Source organism: Corvus brachyrhynchos, unplaced genomic scaffold (genome assembly GCF_000691975.1).
Source record: "Corvus brachyrhynchos isolate BGI_N302 unplaced genomic scaffold, ASM69197v1 scaffold115, whole genome shotgun sequence".
Taxonomy (NCBI): Eukaryota; Metazoa; Chordata; class Aves; order Passeriformes; family Corvidae; genus Corvus; species Corvus brachyrhynchos.
The window spans coordinates 21810150-21835215 of NW_008239553.1; the positions used below are offsets into that span (position 1 = coordinate 21810150).

The 25066-nt window shown below is 36.9% G+C and overlaps 1 protein-coding gene across 8 annotated transcripts in view; it reads right to left on the reverse strand.

Annotated features, from left to right (window-relative positions):
• SLC25A21 (solute carrier family 25 member 21) overlaps positions 1-25066 on the reverse strand; it is a 182174-nt gene that overhangs the window by 7298 nt on the left and 149810 nt on the right. For 4 of the 8 annotated variants that reach the window (XM_017742268.1, XM_008639589.2, XM_017742269.1 and 1 more), the window contains exons 5-8: positions 17292-17358; positions 10940-10999; positions 8378-8485; positions 4258-4422 (exon numbers count right to left, since the gene is read on the reverse strand). In XM_017742268.1, coding sequence (XP_017597757.1) covers positions 4258-4422; positions 8378-8485; positions 10940-10999; positions 17292-17358 — 400 coding nt within the window. Of the gene's footprint in view, positions 1-4257; positions 4423-8377; positions 8486-10939; positions 11000-14348; positions 14541-17291; positions 17359-25066 lie in introns of all 8 variants that reach the window. The other 4 variants (XM_017742272.1, XM_017742270.1, XM_017742271.1 and 1 more) reach the window with 2 other exon arrangements.

The window sequence follows — 25066 nt, forward strand, 5'->3', positions numbered from 1 at the left end:
TCCTTTTTCTGCCCTATGGACAATGCCAAAATATTCCCAACAGTCTAGAATTCCATGGAAAAAGGTTCAAGGATGAGGTATCTGTCTAGTGCTAATGCTGTAACTGGTTAGCAGAGGCAGTTATCATCACACTATTGTCACTAATTTCTGCACCATGCAGCTCACTGACCAACTATTATATGTTTCATATGTTGTACATTAGGAAAAAAGATTCTGACATGCTCCTCTTCCTTTCATAAATAACAAAATTGGAGGAAGAACATACATGAATTCAGTTTTTAAGCAAAGCCCATTTTTTTATGTAGTATGAGCAGAATGTATAGAACGGAAACTTGGTTTTAAATGGCGCCACACCACAAAACAGTACACCACAAGGAAGTGAAATACCTGTTTACTTATTTACAGTGGAATAACTTAGCTGTGGTTGGATAATAATCTGTGATCATCTCACCTTTTTACCAAACTCTTCACAATCACATTACCTTGTACACCTTAGTCTCCACGCTGGGAGCACCAGCAGCCATTAAAAACAAAGAGAAAAGAAGGCATCACTAACAAATGCCATATATATGCATGTCCTGTTGGATTTCCCTGCTTTTTTAGGGAGAAAAAATTTGAGATGTTATTTCTCTGCTTTTCATACATTACTTCTCTAATAATTTTTTTAAATAAGAGAAGACTCAATAAATGCCTCCCAAATCAAATGCTGTTTATTTCCTTCTTTTATATTCCATAATTTCCAGCAACAGAAAATTCTAGCACTAAATCTGGACATACACATCCATGTATAAGAGTGTCATGCACTGGAGACAGTTATAATTTATCAGCTTCAGTCTCCAAAGCTTTCCTCTACAGACCACTTCATTCACTTGTAATGTTGTGCTGGATACAGAACCTCTATTTTAAATGTTTTTAATCCCCAGGTCATTCTGAAACCTGAGTTTGGATGGTAGCTCTGAGGTTATTCCACTACTCATTCTGATCCAGTCTTCTCCTAAATCACCTTGGCTTACTATTTCTTCAAGTCCATTGCACCATATCCAATTTTCGCTCTCTATTCCTACATAGAACTTCTATGTTGGTATGGATCTGAAAGCCACTAAAATAAAATTATTGTCTGCTATCTTACTTACCAAGCTGAACAGCCCATTTGGGTTTCCCATCTCTTCCTTGCCTACAGAAGTTCAGGCTCCCTTTCTCTTACAAGACAATGCACTGCTCAGCACCCACAGCCTGATGCAGCAGCCCTTGTAACAGGAGGCACATCTGTGGTGCCTGGGGCTGGCAGTGCCCGACTTGAAGTGAGTTTTGCAGTTGGCCACATTTCAAAGGGGGCTTTTAACAGGTGTGAGGAAATCTCATACCATTAAGAAATGTGGCAGCCACTTGGAGGTGGTAGTGAGCAAAGGTTTTAATGAGACTAATGTTTAAAAGCAAACCTAATTAGATAAAAAATTGAAAAGTGAAAGCTGCTGGACTATGAAATGCACTATAAAAGCAGATGCCATTTGCAAAATAATTTCATTGCTAGGGTAGAGGCACAGGTGCTACTTCTCTATGGTTGATACATTAGTGGCCATTGAAAGAAATCTGGCATATTCCATTTTCAGTAAATAGAGCACAAGGTGGGCTGTAAATGGTCTGTTTAGCAGAATAGACTGGATGTATGAAAAATTATTCATTATGGATATTTAAAACCCACATATATCATTGATATCATTTGACCACTCAACCTACAACATTTATTGGTTTTGGCAAAATAGGCTACAAACATCCCTAATTGGGATGCAAATTTAATGCACAGTTTAGCTGAGAGCTAAAAGGTTCATTCAGAGATTTTCATACATTTCCCACTTATGTTACAGATGGTGAACAGCAAATACATAGTCAATAGTCAAAATTATTTCACAAGTGTAGTATTCTTATTTCACAATTTTTATATGTAATTTTTTTATATTTGTCAATATTGCAAAACTGGCATTAAGACTTTCTTTTCTGGCGATATATAAAAAGTTAACAAACTAGATTTTGTAATGAAATCAAGTATGTGAGAAATCTAGACAAACTAATAACTGTTTAACATTTTTTAGACTAACTGCAAACCAGCTTCTACCAAATTCCTTGTACAGGTTTGGGTTTGATAACTCTCAGCCTCTAGTACCTGCCCACTGACATAAGAGTTTTAAGTTACAAGTCACAAATTATTGTTAAATACTTCCATTTAGCAGTCACTGAAGTGAAATTCAATGAATGTAAGCACCTGAGACATAATGTTGGCTAGCACAAGGCAGATGAGGCCTGATCTCTGTCTTCTTAAATTCAGGACAAGTTTGCATTGATTTTAGTGGGAGTTTGATCAGAATTATTGGCTATATCTGTCTGTATAGACTGTCTATGCCACTGACGCTGGCTGGCCTAGAGAGTCCTTTTAACTTTATTAGCACTATAGAATGCTATTACCATTCAAAACAGACTGGCTGCATGAAACCAGCCCATGAGGAAGGGTTCCTTGTCTTCACTAGCTCCTAAGCCGTACCCAGGAACTGTGTTGGCTGGCCAGGGCCAAAGCTGTGCCAGGGAATGTTTAACAGCACAGACGGCTGAGTTTTGGTGTTGCTACTCAATTTACCAGCACAGATGTAGCCGCTGTGCCAGCCACCATATAAAGCACTGTGCACTTGTCAAGCACAAGGCAAACCTCTCCACTTATTTGCAGTTAATCTCACATAGATTAAATTGCCTTTTGATTTTGCTAATATTGGAGGACAGCTGGGCCACTGGCTGACATTTAAGTAATTTCTCTTTTGTTTTCTACATGTATTTAAACCTATGTTGTAGATGTTAAAATTTTTATGCATCATACAAAATCTGTATAAAGTACTAATTTCCTTTGGACCATAAAGCTCTGAATCTTTCTAATAATGTAATAATTGTTTCCTATTTTTGAAAATCTGAAAGGCTAGGAAAGCATGCTTATACCAAATACTATTACTATTCAATTGCTGTGCAAGAACTTTTCCATGATTACCATAGAAGCTGCACACTAGTCTCTGTCCTTACCTGCATATTTTTCTGAATTTTCTGCATTGTGCTTATAATTTTTTCATCTTTTGCTCAACACAAAAGTGTTAACTCCTATCTTAGTATCAAGCTATGCTTGTGCCTTGACTTTTTAGAATGTGTGACTAAAGTACACTGTAAAATATGCTTAAATACACTATAAGAAACTTGTAGAAACTTGCGGGTCAGCTGCTCTTGAACAATTCAATTTACTGTAATGATCTGCAAATAAGAAGTAGAGCTTTCCTCCATTTACACAATACTGCCAACAAAAATACCAGGCTACTCAGAATTGCAGAAAAAAAAGAGGTGTTACTTCATCTGGGAATAGAAACTGATTCCTTTTGATGTGAATTGCACCTTCTTACATGTATATCACTACATATTACACCTGTGACTCTTTAACTGTCATAATCTAAAAATCACATTAGTGAAAACACACTTCAGTAAGTAGCATACTGGAATCATTAATAAATCATTAGTTGTTTCTCACACAGTCATTTAGAAAGCTGCTAATATTACCACATTTTCTTTAGTAAAATTTCCTTCTGTTGTAAAGGGAAATGCTTCCTTTGTTATTTAAAGTAATGTAGGACTATCAAAATTTCTTTAAGGGAAATTACAGCTATAATGATCCTTTTTATTTTAAATTATAAATGATATAAAGTCCCTGTGCCTGACCCTTTACCTCCTGTTTTGGGCTGTCTCTCTCCCATATGGATGAATCTTTCCTGTCATCCTTCAACACTAGGTTGAACTCTCCTTTGAGTAAATAGGTCCAGTGTCTGGCCAGAACAACCTACATACTGCAACTTGGCCATCTCCACAAGCTTAGCCCCTTTGTGAATACTGAAAGGAGTTCTGGAAACTGATTTTTCTTCCTAAGCAGGTTTGCCACAAAAAAAGTGCATACATCCCCAACATAAGCACAACATCTCTGTATCTCAGTTGCTGCCTTTTTGCACTGCTACCATGCTATAAAGGGAAATTCATAAGAATGATATTTCAGATATGACTATACTCAGCTTTGCTTGAAAACTGAGAAGTTCAAGTCCTTAATATGCTTCCATAAAAATACAGAGCTAGGTTAGTCACTGTTTATCACTAAATACCACAGCTTTGCACTGAAAAATACAGTGGGAACTAAAATGTCAAACTTCTTATCTGATTGTCTCTTGCATTGTATGAAGAACTTACTTTATTGACTGGAAGAATGTTTTTCACATTGAAGTAGAATCCAAAGTAAACCATGTTAAAAACACCGTGACGGCCCAGGGTTGCAGTAAGGCCTTTGTTGAGTCCTTGGAAGCCCAGACCACCGGTTTTAATGATCTGCTGAGCTTGAACAAAGCTAGATGGTTGCTACACAAGTGAAGCAAAAGGAGGAAGAGATCATCTTTACAAAAAGAAAACAATAACACAGCATCATTTCCATCCCGTTGACAAACACAGTGCTGCCAATTCTTGTAATTTTATATTAAGTATTACCATATTTGCTATTTTCATTTTCCTGTGACCATATAAAAATCACAACTTTAATTAAAAAAAGATTCCTCATTTTTCTGATTGCAGAATAAGATGAAAGCAAGACTTGAGTACTGTAAAGGAGTAGTATTGTAACAGACTTCCATTTAATAAAAGGCAAAAAGGAACAAGCTGCCTCATAGCAGACAGAATCTGCCTGACTACATGCATGTTTGATCTTTTTTTGAATATACCATGACACTTAGAAGTAGCTATTCCCTTCTGAATATTTTACTTTTTTTTTTTAGCAGCATTATAGAAACATTACTTTCAAAAAGTTGTTGAATCGAGTTTGGCTTTCTCCAAAGCATAAAGCCAGCTCTGGGTAACCAAATATATAATTAGATAGGCAAAACATGACATCCACTAGGAGGTTCAAACATGAAAATATAGAAGAATTTTGACTACACCACTGTGAATACCACTAATTTCAATACATCTATTTGTTTAATAGCTTTCCATTTCAAAATACCACTGTGGTAGATCAACAGCATCAGCCAAATGATGCTACCGTATCTGATAGAGCACGAGTGCTTATTTAGGGGACTGACAAGTTTAATCTTTAATACAAAGTTTCATTCTGTTTTTTCATATTTCATAACTAATATTATCCTGTTAATGCTCTGCATACATTTTACTATAGTTTACTTTTCTAACTACCCCCAAGAATTCAAGTCAGAATCTATTCTAAAATGGAGACATCCAACATGGATACTAGCAATAACATCCTTTTTCATGCTCCAAAAATGGAGATTAGGTCTTTAAGAAATAATAGAGCAACCTTCAACAGTAAGGTATCCCCTGGTATCCCTTTTCTTGAACATGGATTTACTCATGACTCAGAATGGAAGCCTGTCAATTGCTTAACACCTGAGATGGGATTCATATCCAAATATAGACACCTGCAGTCTACACGTGACTTCCCTTTTCAGTCCTTTAGTAACAAAGAGGACTCTCTTTGGCAGCTATTCCCTTTTACCAAAGTAGGTGTCATCATGGCAACTGATCAAGCCATAGAAGGTCTGTGGTTCATCATTGATGATGGAAGGACCTTAGATAGAGGAATTTATTGTACAAATATCTGGAGTTAATGCACTTCACACAGCTGTTGACTTTTACTTAATACAGACCCACTCAGTGGAATCTGGAGTCAGATTCTTTTCATCATAAAGCAGAAAATTGTATTTGTTTAATTAATCATAACTCTCACTTCAGGTGGAAAGATTTTAATCATCACACCAGCTTCTATAGCCAGAGAGTTATCCAGGGCTACAGGGAAATGAAAAAAAAAGGAAAAACCAAACAACAAGGTGTTGGGCCTTCTTGCAGTTTACTTTAACAAAAAGTCACCATTATTTTTACCCATAGCAAAAGGCCTGATACGTGATTTATAGTGGCCTTCCTCTTTAAATCTATCAACCCCCGAAAGATGATCCCCTACCACAGAACAATTCAGCTGTCACCGCAGGGTGTGAATATTTGCTTTGGGGGTGTGCAGGAGTCTGGGTGTGAGTGTATGTGTTCATGCTCTTCCTTGTTCCTTTTAAACAAGATATATTTATTATTTCTATACAATAGTCAAAGAAATATGTGAACTGCATTAGGTTTCATCATGTAGTATGAAAGCTCCACAATGGGATAGGTACACACTTTACTTAAACCTTTTAGAAAAACAGTGCATGGTAATGCCTTATGCTGTATAATATAACCTCTAGACATACTTCTTCCAATAGGCCTGAGTTTACATGCTTCAGTGTGGAATGTTTAACATATTTGTAATGAGAACTTGATGTAAGGTATAAAGTCACTGGAGTGTTTTTCTGATTCACTGCAAATTTTGAAATTCTAACACTTTAAAAAGATATATTAAAAATTAATATGTCTGTGATAATAACAATCTTTGTGATTTAAGAACTTAATTTCCCTTGGAATTTTTTCACTAGAGGTTCCTAGTAGAGTCCAAATACCATTCTGTCACAATTTTATTTGTATGATAATATACTATTATTTGGGTTTTGTGAAATTATTCTTTAAATTAAATTAAAGAATATTCATCTGAACAAAACCAACTCAGAATGATTTTGGACAGCTACAGTTTCACTATTGTAGTATTATGAAGGCCACTGAGGAAGGGATGATGTAACTAATTGAAGTAATTGCATACAATTTACAAACTAAACCACCCCAGACTTTGTTACAAATTTTTCAGTAGAGAAAAAATTAAAACTTATGAAGTGAAAGGATACATTGGTCTTTTGCAACTTTACAAGGAATAGTTTGTTCAAAATATAACACTGGTTTGTTTATACCTAAAAGCAGAGGGTTTTTTAAGATAGGATAATTACATCTTCACAACTGCGAAGCAGAAAGACCCAGAATATCTGCTCAGTTTACTACTGCTGAAGCAGTAGTAGTCCATAATTTTTATCATATCACTTTCCTGAGAGAGAGATCCTCTCACACATTGCTTTTTCCCACTTTCAGTCTCTTTCCTTCCAGGATCCTAAACATTTAACTCCTGTACTGCATAATTCATCTGTTTCAGTGGGGCTTTGCTGCCCAAGTTTAAAAAATGTCTAGACTGGAGACTTGCAGGCAAACAAACATGTCTTTCATATGCATTAAGAATCAAACAGAAATTTACCAAACATTTTAAAATTTATTCTGGAAGAAAATGCTTTTCTGGATGAGTTATGGAGTAGGTACCAGCTACTCTATGACATCTGGAAATCAGTAGCAATACTTTTCCAGAGTGTACCTGAGGAACTTGGCCCAAACAGCTTATGTAAATGGCCTGGACATAAATCTCTTTACTGTGCATCCCTCAAAAGGGTTCAATTTGTGCAGATGAGTGCTACAAGGCATGCAAGTATTAACTCAGTCGAAACTTAATAGTAGAATATGCGAAAATCACGTCCCACCAGGGATTCAGCCAACCTTTTCATGTGATGGTTATGTGATTTAGCACTTCTACCATGGTACAGCTGATTTCTCAAAATATTTTGAAAAAGATGATTTGACAATTGTTATTTTTATTCAATGAGAAAAGAAAAAAGTATTACTAGCTTCCTTCACTTTATCCTGGAACACCTTCTGCATGAAAATTAATAGAAGTTAGTGCATTCCTGAGAAGACTTGACTTTCATAAATCACTTGTTTCCCAGTTTGATCTTTTTCCCCTTTCAGCAGTACCCAGAATCATGGACAATGTTTTGCACAATGACTTCTTTGGACTTAACAATATTTGACTAATAAAACTCTGAAGTGGAGCAAGAATTTAAATCATCAATGTACTTGTTATGTAACAATTTTCCAGTTAGTGCTAATAAAAGTGAAGTCTTGTAAGTAATTTCATCCAAGAAACACAGCATAAAATACAGCAGCTGGACTCTGTCTAGGGCACAGGGCCATGGTGTTTCATAGTAACCTTTGGTGCTCGCTTGAAGTCTGGAGCCTGCTGGGGTAAATGTGCTGTGTACAAGGGGCTCAGGTTTGTACTCCTGGGTTACAATTCCTCACAGTGCTGGGTTGCTGGCTGCTCTGGAGGGATGAAGGTGCACTTCAGGCACAGAATATTTACAGTGGAGATGCTGATGCTTCTGACAATACTGCATGCAGCTCTGCATATCTGAAGGCATTGTCTATTGGGTCTCTTCCTTCTCCATTTCTGTTACCCTTGTGGGAAAATCATTTGTGTCAACCAATATATTATAGACATTCTGCTCTATATATGAACCTTGAAGTGCATTATGGCCAATAAAGTGGAAAAAGGAGAATGAAGCAATTTTCCTACCTCTGTGAAGGCATTCTGATTGGTCTGTAAGGTAACCTTTACTACTTCAAATGGGTTAACCACAACTGCCTCTGTCAACCCAGATCCCAAGCCAGCAACTGCAAGTGCCTAGGAAAGTTAAATGAAAATTAAATATTAAGGAGTAATACTTTCTGAACATCAGATTGTGGAACTGAGTGATACAATGCAAACTGCAAGACTACAGTAATGCAGCAGTATTCTATTACTAAAGAGCTTTAGCCCTTGATTAGATGCTGACAGTTTGTGAAGACAATATGACAATAGCCATAAACTATATTCCAAAACAATCAAAATAAAATGTCATAGCAGTCCATGTCCATGAATTCTCTTTTCAGCTGTAAGGAAAAATGTGGTACCAAACTGTTATGCAAACATGAAAAAAGTGGAAAAAGGATGTCCTCATATTATCTTTGGGTGGACTCTGAATAGTAACACAAATATAAATGTAGTTGTGCAGTACTGGAAAAAATAAAATCTCTGAACTGGGCATTAATCACATAACACTAACATATTAACTTAAAAATAAATGTAAAAATCTAAAATAGTTCAGTACTTAAGCAAATTGCAAAAGTAGAATGTTCACCTACTAGGTAACAATCCTAGAAAGGTTTATATGGGAATGAGTGGCACACAGGGAAGTGTCAGCATTCACTGCAAGGATGAATTAACCCCATTTACTTAGAAGCTGGTAGTACATTTCAGTTACAGATATGGAGATAGTCACTGCTTTGCTTTCCATCATGGCACAGCATTTTAAGATACCTTAATTTGTTTTTAACAAAAAATAGCATTAAAATATTTAGGTCAACTGAGAAAATTCAGAGGGGTTAAATTTAATGATCACTTTACATATTTATTGCCTCCACTTGACATCCCCAAACTCTCTAGGTGCTGAAAAAAGCCCCAGGACCAAGATACATTATAATGAGTACACTTGCTGATATTCAAAGAAACCAACAGTAAGGAAAAAAACAATAGTGAGAAAAAACTTACTTAACACAGAGGGATATGAGCAGGGACTCTTGGCAGCTCAAGAAAGAGAAGAATGGAAAGTTAGAAGGGTAGGGGCAAACACCAGTCTTACTGCCTTTGGAGAAGACTGTGTTATCAACAAATCTATTTTTCCAGTAAGATGAGAACCTTTCAGCATCAACCATGAGACTGAAGCCAGTAGGAAGATGGTGCTAATGTATGCATCTGTCTTTTAATAATAAATGTTGCCTTGATACGAGGTCTGTTAAGGCATTTAGAAACATTCTGCCTAGCTTAGACCAGAATCCCCCTCAGTCTTCTTTTTCCCTCGCTACCTTAGGGCCAAAAATGCCTCTATGGTAACAATACTGCACCAAAAATATGAGGGGTGTCTGATGGTTCTAAGCATTGTTGTATCTGTTACATGAACCAGAGCAGCTTTTGGGCAGCTATTTCATGTTTACAAGTTTTCAGCATATTTTCCTCTCCCCCAAAAAGTGCTAGGTACCATGGAACCTTCAACTGTTCTTTCCATTTGCTAGAGAACAAGTAGCAGTCTCTATTTACACCTAAGGATGAGAACTGCTGAAAAATACCAGATAAAATAGGAGACACTGCAAACAGCTATAGGGCCAGTGGAATAATTAAGAGGAAGAGGAAACTTGCTCTAAGCTAGATAAGAGAATTCCATGACCATTCACTCACTGCAAAGAAAGGGAGATATAAATGGAAGCAATACTCTTTGAAAGAGACTTGAAATTTCCAAAACCTTTATAGCATAGCCATCAAAAGATCAATTGCTTCCTAAAGTTGTGATGCCATCATTGTGAAAAATAGATATTTACTATGATTTACATTCTTACACTGCAGGAAGCAAAAAGTATAAAAAATAAAAAGTATTTTACTCCTAAAGCACAATAGCAGAATTATGCTCTACACATGAGAATGCAGATTACACATGCAACCTATATCTTAGCATTAAAACATTTCTGCATATATGTATGTCCTGCATTTTGTTTTTAAACCAGTTATTTCTTGAGAAGAATTCCTAACTCCACTGATGTACATGAGAGTTTTGCCATTTACTTCAAAGGAGGTAGCAATTTCTTATCAATAGCTTATGTTTCTTTTATAAAGTCTTTAAGACTGAGATCTGTATTTTTGTTATAGTCGTACTGTGCCTTGGAGAATAGCACTTTGAGGTTGAAGTATTAAACCAGTCACTATGACATGGATAAACAAATATTGATAAGTTCAACTTCTTTTGTTATTTTGCAAGAATGAAGAATGATAAGTTGTATACAGACTCTTCCATGGTGGCTGTCATTATCCATGCTAACAAATGTTGACATTGTAGGGAATTATTTTGAAGCCATTTGATATAAAACATCATTTATCAATTTTGATAAATTCTTATCAATGTTTTCAAGGGACAAGTCTGTTTTGAAAAACTCTGGATTGAGCTGGACCCTTTAATTTTGGGCTTCTTCTATGGGAGGAAGCAGAAGAGACAGACTGTTCAGCAGACACACATTACATTAGAACATGAAGTTCTTTATCCATACATACCAGTCCTGGCGGTAATGATGCATATCCTAGTAGCTTCTTGTATTGTTCGAAGGTGAAAAACTGTGAATAAAAATTAGACTGAAATTGCACTGAAAAAAAATTATCAGCTACTTATGCAAATTAGTAAAAAGCAGACTACAATGGAGTTTCACTACATCAGATCCTGAGCAGCCGCATGCAGTTCTGCAAAATAAACATAAGCCACTTCTGTTTCACACTCTTGGTAGCAGTGTTAGATGTGCAAGAGGAGGTAATCAGGCTTCAGAACTGATTTTATTAGTTTGTCATGCATAATAGCAGTGTAAGTGCAATTCAAGTAATGATTTATCTAAGAGTTCACTCACATAATATAGGACATATTTTAAATTTATAAACTTTTCCTCTGGCATTAACTTTCACATACTAGTTTAAATGTAGTAGCAGATATTACAAATTTCCCAAGAAATCACCCCCACTTCCTTAATATAATGTGCTGCAATCACTTTTGCCTTTCTCAAACACTAGTTGCTCCTCATCAGAGAGATATAATTGTGGATTTTGAAGATGGAAAGTCTGTCATTTTTATAATCTTGTACTGTCAACAGGCACATTTCTTTTTCTGTTCTCTCTTCACAAATAAATCTTTCAGTCAACTGTCTGCTTTCAAACAGCGGCACTTAGAAGTCCTGAGCATCTGCAATTCCTTAGAGGATGTCTTGAAAGCTGTATTCTTGGGTGTTTGAAGTTCAAGAAAGAAATAGGATCAACTTCACCTGCACCAACATGGTGAAAGGCAACCATTTACAAATGGCTCACTTTGCAACCTTTCTTGCCACTCAAACCCATTAATTTTCAGAATACCTTCTGTGAATTCTTATAAAAATCAAAGCATAATAAATGAATGGATTTGTTCTTCCAAGAAGAAGGTTGAGAATAAGTCTCACTGCACTGAAGTCAGTAAGAAGCTTCCTGTCAGCACAGGCAGACAGACTTTCGCTGCCTAGCTCCTTGTCTGTGGACACAAAGTCTAAGATGCATAGGTCAAGATATACTCTAAAGAAAGAGTAAATGTGAAATTTTACAAATTATTGGATAGATGCCCTCTGAAATACAGCACACAATCTAAGCCACTATTTAAAAAACAAGAACTCAGACTACATAATATTCAAACCAGGGCTACCAGGACCATTAAGGAGAGCTTAGAGCTTATTTTAAGAATGAAGACTGAAGGAGAATAAATTCTTTCCTTGTCTAGTTTAGCAAAAGAGATGCTACAAGAGAATGAAAAACAAATAAGGTATGTAACATAAAGAAATTGTGTGTAAAAGAAAATATAAATAGAATGTGGTTGTAGGTCTGATGAAGCTTTCTTGCAACTAAAGGAGTAGAGTCCTGAAACAGTCTTCCAATAAGAGTTATGGGGGAAAAATCTTAATGACTTGCACGGGAGGGTTTGAGAAGTTTGTGAAGGAGATTATAGAACAAATCCCATAGCGCCTTAAATTTATATTCTGCAAATATGTTGCTGAAGCCACTGAAAAAGCTGTCCAATTGCTATCACAAAAGACAGATCTGAGGGTAGTGAAAATGATCTTCTAGCATGAGGATGGCAAAACTTGTGGGCTATAAAGAGTCAGTATCTGAATTCTGGGTAAAACCTAAAATATTGAAGGTGTTATTCCACATGATTTTCACATGGAACAATACAAGGCCCTAACCGCAGCTCACTATTTGTGAGTCCTGTAATCTGTCTAAGATGTATTCATGTCTTTGCACACAAAATGAAGTGGCTTTTACACAGCATGTTGGTATTATGGGAATGAAGAACAAAAACCTGTCACAGTTCCACCAAGACTGCATCGGTGCAGGTTCATATCTCCTCGTACAAGAGCTGTCACATCCCAGTCTAGCAAAAGTAAATAGCCAGAACTTTTAACTTTCCTGTCTGCTTTCCAGTGTTGACCTGTAACATTTGATCAGTTCAGAGCAGGTGGTTCAAATAAAGGTGGGATTCTTTGAAGGTCTGTGCATTTTGTGACCACACAGGAGTCTACAATCCCTCCACATAGCATCTGCCCATGTATGAGAAAATCAAACTGTTTCGCCATGAGACAAAGGCAATGAGCAATGAGGGAATCATAAGAAGCATAAGGGAATAGAGTTTTTAAGACAAGACAGAAAGACTGGGGGACCTGTGCTGAGTCTCAGCCAAAGAAGACAAGCTCTGTCCCTCAGGGTTCAGTTAATACAGACCTATCAGAACAAACCATCTTTCCCATAAACCACGTGCACAGGAACATAACTAATAAGCACCACATTTTCATTTGAACTTGTTTAGAACCTTTAGAACCTTTTTCCTATGGCAAAGTCAATAAAATTTTTCAATCAAGACCTGGTTCAAATGAAAAGTCACTGGAATCATATCGAAACCATCAGAGAATTGGGTGTTAATGTGTTAATAATGCCACTGTTTTAAAGCAAGAAGGAATATGTACACATAATGCAAAACTGCGTCGTTAAATTCTGAAAACTGATGGGCTGATACTCTGGTCACTGGACAGATAACTTTTTTATATCCTCAGCTGGGATTATTATATCATTTTGCAGAAAAAGTCCTAGAATTGGGGCTCAGATTTTAACTGCCCTCCAAAGTGTGTACAGAGTGAACATTAACCTTGCAAGCATCTTGCAAATATGTTTAAAATTTTTCCATTGGCCTTGAAAATAACCAGAAAAGATAGAAGTGTTACTTTAACTCCAGGTCTATCTTTTTGTACAACTGGAGGTATTATAGAGGTAAAAATCTTACAAAGTGGGCGGGTAAGCTGCTTCACTGAACTAAATTAATCTCTTATTGTGATAAAATTTGCTTTATTCTCTCTCCAGCATCTTTCTAGTCATTGTTACCCTCTTAACCTTTAATGGAATTTCTGGTATTCCTTAATGTTTTCCATAGTGTTACAGATCTGTAAAATAGTTGTAATAAAGGCAGAAATACATTACCCAATAATTTTTTGACCTTTAAAATGTTACCTTAAAAATCAATAGGTTCCTAGAGTCATAAATAAAATAACTACTTAATAGTAACTATGCTTTATATAATTTTTAAAAGAAATCAATAGCAATGAAACTTAATATAAATGCTGCTGGGTGTAGTAGAGTGGCTATATACATACAATTTTGCAAAAAAAGGATTTCATACTGTATCATATGATTTTATATAATGTATATCCACCCAAAATGTTTTTAAAAGCACAGCATAATTTGTCTTTTCCTCTACAGTTGTATTAAGTTAATAACTTTGCACAAAAAAATTTTCTCAGAATAAATATATTTAAAACATGCTTTTGTGTATATAATAACCAATATTGTCCATCTGGCAAAGATACACTTTAATTGAAGTTACACAGAAAATAGCCAAAGTACTTACCAGATGTCTCAATAACTCTAAGGTAAAAATATATGCTTGAAACAAGATGTCTGGGAACACATGAGCAATATAAATTTGCCCCAAAAGTTCATCTGTTAACCATTGTATTGGCATCATCATTTCTTTCCTCCAAGTTCAATCTAACAGAAAGTTATAAACTTGGACTTTTCATCTTCCAGAAATACCAGCTTTCTTTTTAGAAGGGAAATAAAAAGAGAGAAAAAAAGAAATAGCAAGACAGACGTGAGAACATAGCTGACTAAAAATGAAGCTGTATCTTCAACACTTAACTGAAAAAACAGGGCTAAATAGCTTCATTTTAATAGCTTTATTTTTACTTGCAAAAATACACACCAGATAAATGCAATGTTCCAGTAGCACAAGTACATTTCCTCTTTGTACAAAATCTCCCTTGTCCATTATCTACACACTTTTATGACACTATAACTAGAAGCTTTCAAAAAAGTTCATTACAAACATAAAACAAGGCTGCCGGAACCTAGAAAATGCCTCTTTGCCTTTTGTGCTTACTCACATCTCAGAATCATTGGCCTGGATGTAGCCTTCCTCTAAATCTCACTAGTCATTTAGGCAGTGGAGAAGGGACAGCTTGAGGCTTGTTAAGATGAGGAAAACTGTTAGAAGGATAAAGGGTGGAGAGTGGGCCAAAGGAAGCAGTGACTTTTCCCCTGGGGTCACAGCCAAACAAGGTTAGTGGAAATTTGAGATAGGCTGGATTCTCTTCAGGTCAAAGCATAGGTATGAACTCCACTTTGGATGTTAAAAATTGTACTGGCATATGGCATCCCACATTGAATTGCTTTATTATACAGGTTCTTACAAGGACATTATTGTCCAGCCCTGTTCTGTCACTGAATTCTTCTAATGTAGAGTACAGCTGATGTCTCAAGGTAACTTAAAGTCATCCTGATGTCCTTGGAACAGCACTAAAGGAATAGTGTAAAAATAAAATAATTCCACTATTTAATAAAATCCCTCACATGTTTCACATTTAAACTCAATTCTCACGTTTGCAGAAAAATCAGCTCTCACATAAATGTTCAAGAACTAGGTAGAAAGCAACCTACTAAGAGAGGACAAGTAAGGTATTAAAGGAGCTGTGAGCTTATGATGTACAAGAGGTTGAGAGAACTGAGTCTGTTTAGCCTGGAGACAAGAAGGCTGAGGTGATCTAAGTTCTGTCTTCCACCATCCAAAGTTTATACAGAAGAGAGTCAGACTTTGTCAGAGGCCGACAACAGAAGCATGAGAGGCAAAATGCAAAGGTTGCAGCAGGAGGATTTGGACTGGATATAAGGCAAAATTCCTCATAGTAAAGCAATTAAGGACTGGAGCAGGAGCACAGAGAGGCTGTAGTCTCCATCCTTTAAGATTTCAGAACTCAACTAGACGATGCATCTGAACAACCTGATCTAATAATGAAGTCAACTCTGCTTTGGTCCAGAGATCCCTCCCAACTTAAAATCTTTCTATGATTCTATAACTATATTGACTATCATGGGGTTTAAGCAAATTTAATCAATTTGAGTAAAGGAAAGTGTTTTGAAGTTTATGAATGACTCAAATTGGTAGGCGAAATCAAACCTGGGTTGACATTTTAACTAAATACATGCTGGAACCTAAAAAGTTCAGTCAGATTTACTTTATCCTGTTTCACATGAAATTAAATGGAGAGACAGAGGAAACTTCACAGTAAGAAGAAAACAAGTTATTAGGAATCTTCTAAATATCATCCATCTATTCTTCACTGCCACTTTGTTAATAAATAGGACTTTAGTTTTCCTGTTTTTATTAAATAATTTTGAGATAAGTGATATATGTCACTTGCATCCAAAACGCCAGTGCATACAAAAAGATGATATTACCAGAACTCCTTTAGGATTCTGTTACAAGGTCACATCCTGTCACTTTATACAAATATTATTCCTCTGTAAAGGAATTGGAATGTGAATGATTAATTGCAGACTAAGGACCAGAATCATATGCAGCCTTTTTAGAAAGAAACAACAAAAAGAAAGAAAGGAAAATCAAGACATTCTGTATAATAATTGCTTTTAGACGCATTTGGTGCAACTATGGAAACTTCAAAGTTCTGAAGTAAAAGACAAAGAAACGTTTTCTGTTAACACAATGGCTGCTTTGATAGAGTTAGAACTTTAGGATGATGTGCTTAATAATTAGGTTTTAATTAAAAAGGTTGAATGGCTCAACTGAAAAAATGGATGTACTGAAGTATTTTGCTTAGGAATGTTACTAAAATCCTGTTCTACAAATCAAAATAAAGGATAATAAAAGAAAATCAGATCAGCATTTGACAGCAAATACACTTTGATAGGCTAGCATCAACAACTGTAAGAGAGCTGGAGTAAAATGTTTTGCACAATGAGAAGTTGTATCAATTACGATCTTCAGTCTCTTAAAAAGTTAGAGTATGGAGTAGAGTGGCCTTTGGAGCACAGGAAAACTCTGGGCAGCACTTCAAACCTACTGAGTAAGTACTTATTAGTGGCTTCTTTAATGGCTTCTTGTGTTAATTTATTAAGCTGTTAGTTGTTTTGCAAGTTGCTAGGCATTTTCAGTAAAACAAAACATCCAAACCAGAGGCAATTATGAGGCTAAAATATAATTTAAACTATTTTATTAATTTTGAAAATATAAAATAATTGCAATTTTTTTTTCAGTTACATTTGATACACAAGTCAAAATCAGCTTAACATTTACAAGCCTTATCCTACACTTCTTAATCAAGGACAGTTTTTACTGTCCTATCAACAGGAAATGTTTCTCCTAGTAAAAATCAGAGGATTAATATGCCAAATAAGTTTAAGATTCTAATCTCAGTCAGTGGGGGAGAAATAAAATGTTTTACAGCTGCCACTGTCCCTACTTATATTTTTAAGGGAGGAAGCATGGGGTTTTTACCTTCACCGCCCGTTTGGGTGTCTCAGCCAAGACGGGAGGAAGTATTCCTTTGTAGAAGCCAAGTAACCTATCAAAGAAAAAAAGGAAATTATCTTTGTATGGATAAACAACATATTGATACCATACTTCCAATTCTATTTTCGCTTTTGAGTAAAGCAACTAACCTTTCAGCATTTCCAGGCATACAGACAAATAATGATACTCTCTGCTTACTTGCTAAACAACTAATGTGCTACCAATTATATCATGTGCTGGTGAGATGACATAAAGAAATCAGGAATGAATATGTAAAAATTCAATCAATTTTTTTCTGAATATACAAGAAATTGTATTTAAAAGGAGAGGAAAATTTTTGACAATGAAAAAGAAGTATTATTTCATTGTTTTAATTTGCTTAGCACAGCAATGTTTATATTAAAAAATGAAGTGACAAAATACAGATTTGGAAAAAACTGTGACTTCAGCAAGTTGCATACAAAAGCACTGCTTGGTCATCTTCAAATGCTAGGCCAGACATGTTTTAAAGTTTAAACATGACTCAAAATATATAAAAATATATGAATATATTTTTAGCAACTTAGTTTTAACACAACTTACTTTTTCAGAGACCCATAGTAGAACGAACGCATGTATTTCATCTTGGAAGAAAACATTTGGGCAGTATGTTGTCACTGTATGTGTGTGTATATATATATATACAGCCTGCCACATGCCAGGACACATTGCATTTGCAGGCAGCCTGAGCTCTGCTTACAAGGTCAATGTAGATACATAATGCTTGGTCTTGGGAATGCTTTAAATGATAAGCTGTTTTCAAAATCCCCATGTGGGGTAGAAATAGACATAGTTCTTGTCTGCTAGGTCTGCACACTGACCTGGATAGTGTGTGGTGAGAGTTCAGAAAGGGATCTAATGGAATCACCAAGAAGAATCATAGAATCATCAAGGTTGGAAGAGACCTTCCATTTCAGCCATCAACCCAGCACTACCATTGTTACCCCTAAACCACTAAACCACATCATCCAGTGCTGGACTCAGAGGCCTCTTGAAATCCTCCAGGGGTGGTGACTCCACCACCTTCCTGGGCAAACTATTCCAATGTCTCAACACCCCAACAGTGAAAAAAAAGTTTTTCAATACCTAATTTGAATCTCCCCTTAGCTTAAGGTCATAAGTTACCTCGTTAGCCAACAAGAATATATCCTACAATTTACCCATCTTCGGAATGTATACACATTTATTCAGGACTGTAAAAGGATTCTGTCTACACAAAAAAAATTACTTCTTAAAGCAAAGCATTTGTGTTTTTTTTAAATGTTGAAAGGTGATGATGTTGGAATGTGATGATTCACCTTTCTAAAGCAGCCTATTATTTGGAATATTTTTGCAGAGTGTGTAAGAGACATGACATCAATAGATTCTCCTATAGTTAATCTCTGCATGTCAAAAGAAAACAGCTAAATTCATATTCCCCACGTGAATGTAAAATACTACAAAAGCTATACCATTTTCCCCATCCTTCTTTGAATGATTCTCTGGAGTTCTCTTCTTAGGCCTCTCCAATATAAATAAAATAATTTAAGCCTTGTAAGATGCTCCGGGTTGGTCATATTGCTAATCCTTACCTGAAGTAAGCAATGTATGAACTCCAGCCCGTGACAAAAGGACACTTTGAGCATTTAATACAATGATGGTTTCATGACAAAATACTGAAAGGTAGGAGATTTAAGGAATTCAGTTGAGTCATCAGATGTTTGAATTTCCCCAAAGTCTTACTTTGCAAACATAAATAAATATACAAATATATGTTTATGTATCTATTAATATAGATATGGATATATCTATGGATACCTATAGATATGGATTTAACAATACAGATATACTGGATCCATAGAATCATAGAATGGTTTAGTTGGAAGGGACCATAAAAATCATTTAGCTCCAACTTTCCTGCCATAAGTAGGGAACCTTCCACTAGACCAGGTTACTCAGCCCCATCCCGCTGGTCTTGGTCTTAATTCTTAGTCCTGGGCCCATCTTAGTCTTTAATGGTTCATACATATTCTGAGGATATTGCTGGTTCAGCAAGCTATTGAAATGTCAAAAAACCTCAACCTGACTCATACATTTTAATGTGAGTTCAAACGGAAACTGAGGTCCAAGTAGGATCAGCTACAAGAACACAGATCCCTATAAACACTTTTTTCCTTTTGGCTCAGTCTAAACCCCTGTAAGCATATCCACAACAGGCATCCTGCTTGCAATTTCTAGTACTCCACATGACTGGAATTGGAAAATTAATGTCCTCCACTGCTTTACTCACTGCTGTAGCTCTCACTACAAAAAGTGAGACTCAGTCTTGGTCCAGATTTTCTCAGTAGTAAGAGATGCATAAGCAGAGAAGTATGCAGTGTAAAGCAACAATTCATTTCTACAAACACACAGCAGCATTACCTAGCCTTACACAACAGGTTTGTTTTCCAGGTTGCCTTTTTGTATACTCAAAAGGGTAGGTACACTGTTAGCTACTGACCTCCAGTTAGACTTTGTACCACTAATCACCACCCTCTGGGTCTAGCTATGCAGCCAGTTTTCAACCCACCTCAGTAGGTACTTCGAGATGCTTTTGACATCTTGTACCAAGCTCAACTCCAAGTAGGCTTTGACTTTCCTAACCAAGTCGCCTCTTGGGATTTTTGCCTGACTTTCTGCATGCTGGCATGGACTTGAGTGGAGGCGATCCTTGAATATTATGCAGGTTCCCTGGACCCCTCTTCCCTCCAGAGCCTTTTATCATGGGACTTTTCCAAGTAGACCCCTGAATAACCCACAGTCTGCTCTCCTGAAGTCTAGGGCTGTGAACTTGCTTTTTGCCCTACTCCCTCTTTTCAGGATCTGAACTCCACCATCTCATGGTCACAACAACCAAGACTCACTTTGACCTTAAACCCAGTGAGGCCTTCTTCACTTGTGTGTTAGAGCTCCAGTGGAACACTTTTTATTGACTCTTCTACTTGCATTAAGAAGCCATCATTAATGCAGCTGGATTGTTTATGCCCTGCAGTGTTGTCCCTCCAGGAGATATCAAGGTAGTTGAAGTCCCCATTGAGGATCAGGGTCTGCAAATATCAGTCTGCTTCTGGCAGTCTCTACAGGCCTCTCTACAATCTGCTTGTTCTTCCAAGTCAGGCAGCCCACAGTAGATGCCTACTACCAAGTACCACTATTGGTCTGATCTTTAATCCTTACCCATAAACTTTCATCATTCAACCTCAGGCAGAGCTCCATGCATTCCAGTTGCTCTCTCCATGTCTTCCTGGCCAGCCCTTCCTCAAGAGTCTGTACCCCTCCACAGCAGCACTCAGTCCATTCACCCCATCCCTGGGATCATGACGAGATCCTACCCCTGCAGCTGCACACAGATCTCCAATTCCTCATGTTTATGTTGTGTGCCCTGGTGTGGAGGCTCTTTGGAGACACTTCCTCACTCACATGCAAATGCTTGAGGTGACTCCACTTGAGCCCTGTTTTATTCATCTTGTGTTCCTCGTGGTTCACATCACCCCCGGCGATTTGCTTGGCAGCATCTCCACTGCTCCCTCAGAGCTGTGGTAACTCTCCTCCTCCCTCGGGGCTCTTGGCTTAAAGCCTTCTTTATCAAGTCAGCCACCCTGCAGCAAAGATATGTGGGCAAAGATACCACCCTGCATATGATGTCAGGCTGATCTGCTTATTGCAACTGTAAGGCTGACACTGAAGATTTTCTGCTGGAGGAACCTCTACCGTGAACCAGGAGAATCTGCAGAGCCCAGCAACTATATTCACGGCTCTGTGAATCCCTAAAATGTGAAGTGATCTGTAACTGGGTTTCACTGCTTCATTCCTCCTTCCTCTGTGGAAGCACATCTCTTCATGAAAAACAGGCAGGAAGGAGTTAAGGTCTATTCCTATGGAACATATTAAGTTTAGAAATCTAAAAACACATGAAACTTTGAGGATATACATCCATATATGCAATATGTAATTCAGTAAACATGGTAAGAACTAGCTCAGTATTTAATTATGAGCTGTGGTTAGGGGTATTTTTCCCTTCCTGATTTGAAATAGAAACAGAAGAAAGGTTAGTAAGCACAGCCAGTGAGATGAAAGGAATAAATGGAAGGAGGAAGTAGAAGACAATCCTATCCCATCACTGCCTATTGTCAACTGACTAATTTTTCAAATGAAGTGTTTTAGAACCTCCTGTGCCTGAGGTGGAGGACAAGCAACTGTTCCCAACTTTTACAAATAATGTTTTACAAACTACCCATTAAAGACAGTTATTTCAATCTTTGCAGAATGAACTATTTACTTAATTAAAAAAACTAGCACAATAGTAACAAAAAGTTGAATGGCTTTGCATACACACATACATACACATACATTACACACATACACACATACATACACATGCATACTTCACGTACACACACAATGATCTTATACTTCTGCTTTGCTTGGCCAATTGAGTTAGTCTATTTGCCCACAGAGAATGACATTTTTCAAAGTCAGCTAATGAACAGTATTGACATTTCACATTTGAGAGATATTATCACTTGGACTCAAGTCTTCCTTCAAAAAACTGGTGTTCAGAAAAATTGTGAAACAGCAACAGCAATCAATGCAGGGTCTGATAGAAAAGAGAGGACATGACATCATATCCCTAGCTACAGACACTGGAAAGAACAAATAAATTTCTAACAGAAACACAGCTACATCTTATTTTGTTTCAGCATTAAGGGTCTAAATGAACATCACCATTCAATTGTATTCTGGGCAAGAGCCCAAACTCATCTTTGCAGCAGTTGATTTTGAAACATTACAGTCAATCACATCTTCTCAATTTGTTCTTTCAGGCTTTCCCTGTCCTTCTGGTTTCCATTTCTTGTTTGGAAGCCTTGAGTCATTCACCCTGGCAAGACAACCAACCTAAATCAGTTATTTTCTCCGAATTATACTGAAATTGCGATCTTGCTTAGCTTGTTGTTTTCTTCCTCTGTCTTTCACATGATTTTCCCTTTAAGGATCTAATAAGGCTGATTGAAGGCATAAGCACAATATTCCCTTTCTTTTGTTGCTGTCAAACCCAAGGCACTTACCCACATTGTTTTATAATTGAAACAAAAAACCTCTTAGGTCCAATTCTGCTTTCATTACCTCTGCATTATCCCAAGTATAAATAAAAGACCTGGCTTTCATGACGACATCAGTTACATGAAACAAATGCACAACTTTCAGATTTCACAAAATGTTCTATTTAAACAAAGGGAAGGAATTTTGAAGACATGATTGGTAAAAAGGATGGTGTTATTCAGAAAGCGGAAGAAAATATGTCTAAATATAATTAAATTTGCTTAGAATTTAATTTATATCAGGAAAAAGGTACCTTTCAATTTCATTGTATGTAGCATGTTGTGAATTTATTACTAACAGAAAACAAACAATTGAACACAGGGCAATATTACTTTAACATAACTATAGTGTGAAGTGATCTTTGTGTTGACCTAGCTGGATATTTTAAAAGATTTTAAATTCCCAGAAGTTTCAGAAAAAGAAGCAAGTGCTTAGTGAAGGACAAGCACAAATTAGTACCTACCACTGAGAAGAAGGGACTTAATTTAGCCATTTGTTTTGAGAGATGCAAGCCACTAACCAGTTCACATATATAGTCCACCCTCAATCCCAGCATTTACAACCATTTGCCCAGTTTAAGAGGAGTGCTGTAGGGAAGGCTGAGTGTCATTCTGGGACAACTGGCACAGAGTTCGGCATACTTGAAAAGATATTAAAGGTTGGACACATTCACAGTAAATCAGTCTTGGACACTCTGTTGCTCTCCAAAAAGCTTTTTTTTTCTTCTTGTCAAGTATGTTATGTATATTATCCTACTGCAAATGTTAAATACACATCTCTACAGGAACCCCATAGAAAACTATCAATAACACAGCTAAGCTGACTTCTGAATTTCTATTATGCAACTATATTTCTTTATTTTTTCTGTATCTGCTATACAGACATCTGCCATTTTAGACACTGGCACTAAATACTAGGTCCTTTTTTCAGAGCATATTTCACTTTTTTTTTTAACCCAGCTTTCATTGCAACACCTGGGAATTAAGGAAAAACGTTAAGTATTTTTTGCAGCAAGTAAAAGAGAATTATATGTTACCCTGTGCCTGTGGTAACACCGTTACACTATATGCTAAAAGAAGACCAAGCCTCAAGCTATAAGAATACTAGAAGCCAACCAATTAATGAAAGAAATCTCTCAAATAAGTTAGGACAACACACTGCATGAAAAGTGACTGGTTAAAAAGGAAGAGGCTGTTGGTGAAAGCTATTAAGATGCTTCAGGAAAGTACTAACAGTGGAGAAGTTGGCTCAGAAACAATCAGACTGGCCAAGAAATGGATTAATAATCAGCCTCAATCCACCTCACTTATTCAAAATGACAGTCATCACTGTATTTACTGCATGTGGGTCAGATTATGAAGTTATTATGATCCATCATTCATGTGACTGTTATTATTACTGAGAAATGAGTCTTCCCTGAGTTTTAATCACCTCTCTTAGTCAAAACCCTTGCTAATTTTTTGGCTTTCTAAGCTGCATTCTGAATTTATATGAGTTACAGGACACATCTAAATATATATCCCTCAAGAAATGGAAAGGTGAAACCCTTTCCTTCCTTACTGGTATCTGTGGCAGCAAAAAAGTGAGCATTAAAAAAGGAATCTTTGTTAAAATTTCTTTCTACTCAAATGATGGTCTTTAATACTTTTTTACTTTTATATATTATTTACATATTTCTCACATGCTTTCTGTGTTTTGCTATACCCAAGCAACTAAGAAAAAATAATCTAGGAAGGTGAAGGTGTAGCCTCATGTTGTAACACACAACATAGCCTCAACAGTTTCCCATGTGTGGAAAAAGATATCTTATTCTGGTTTTTTTTCCCCACGGATGATTATAAATTACTTATTTAAGTGGCACATTGTTACTTTGTACTGCTTGTCTAATAGATTAATTTGAACTAAATTAAATCACATTTTTTAAAATGTAGATATGTTCACACCTCTGCCACTTACTCTGCCAGTGCCAGGGGCCTGTGAAGCTGGGCTGGCACTGCTTCCAGGGAGTAATGGGGCTGCCTGGGAGGGTGGTGGGAGCTGGCAGGCAGCGAGGCAGGACCTTGCCAGCTGCAGCCCCTCTGCTGCTCCCCACTGCCAGCCCAGCAAAGCACTTGCTCTGCAGCGCTCCCGCCACTGCTGCCTCTGCCTTCCGAGCACTTTCCTTCTGGCTGGCCCCAACACCAATGAACGAAACACCAGTTTGGCCCACGCTTCTGAGAAACCTTAAGCTGGTCTGTTTGATGTATTTCCTGTTGAAATCAGTGCAAATGGCAGCGTTATTATCACTGGCAGCTGGTTTAGGCTCTTACAAAATTACCTGCATGTAATCACTAGCTGGGCTGTAGAAAGGGTCTACATGTCTCATTTCTTACAGCTGACAGCATTTCTTCCCCCAAAGACTTTCCCTCTAGCTGCCCCTTTGTTTGCAAGAGGAACAAGCTACAGACATGCCAAAACAGCTTTGCCTAGAGCTTCTGAAACAGAAAAATTCTTCATTGCATTTTGGATTGTCAGGATTGGCAGAATGTTTCATTTGTTCAGAAGGAGTTTTAGTTGTTCAAACACTAGAAGAGAATTTATGGGTTTTTTTCCCCTTTTGCCAA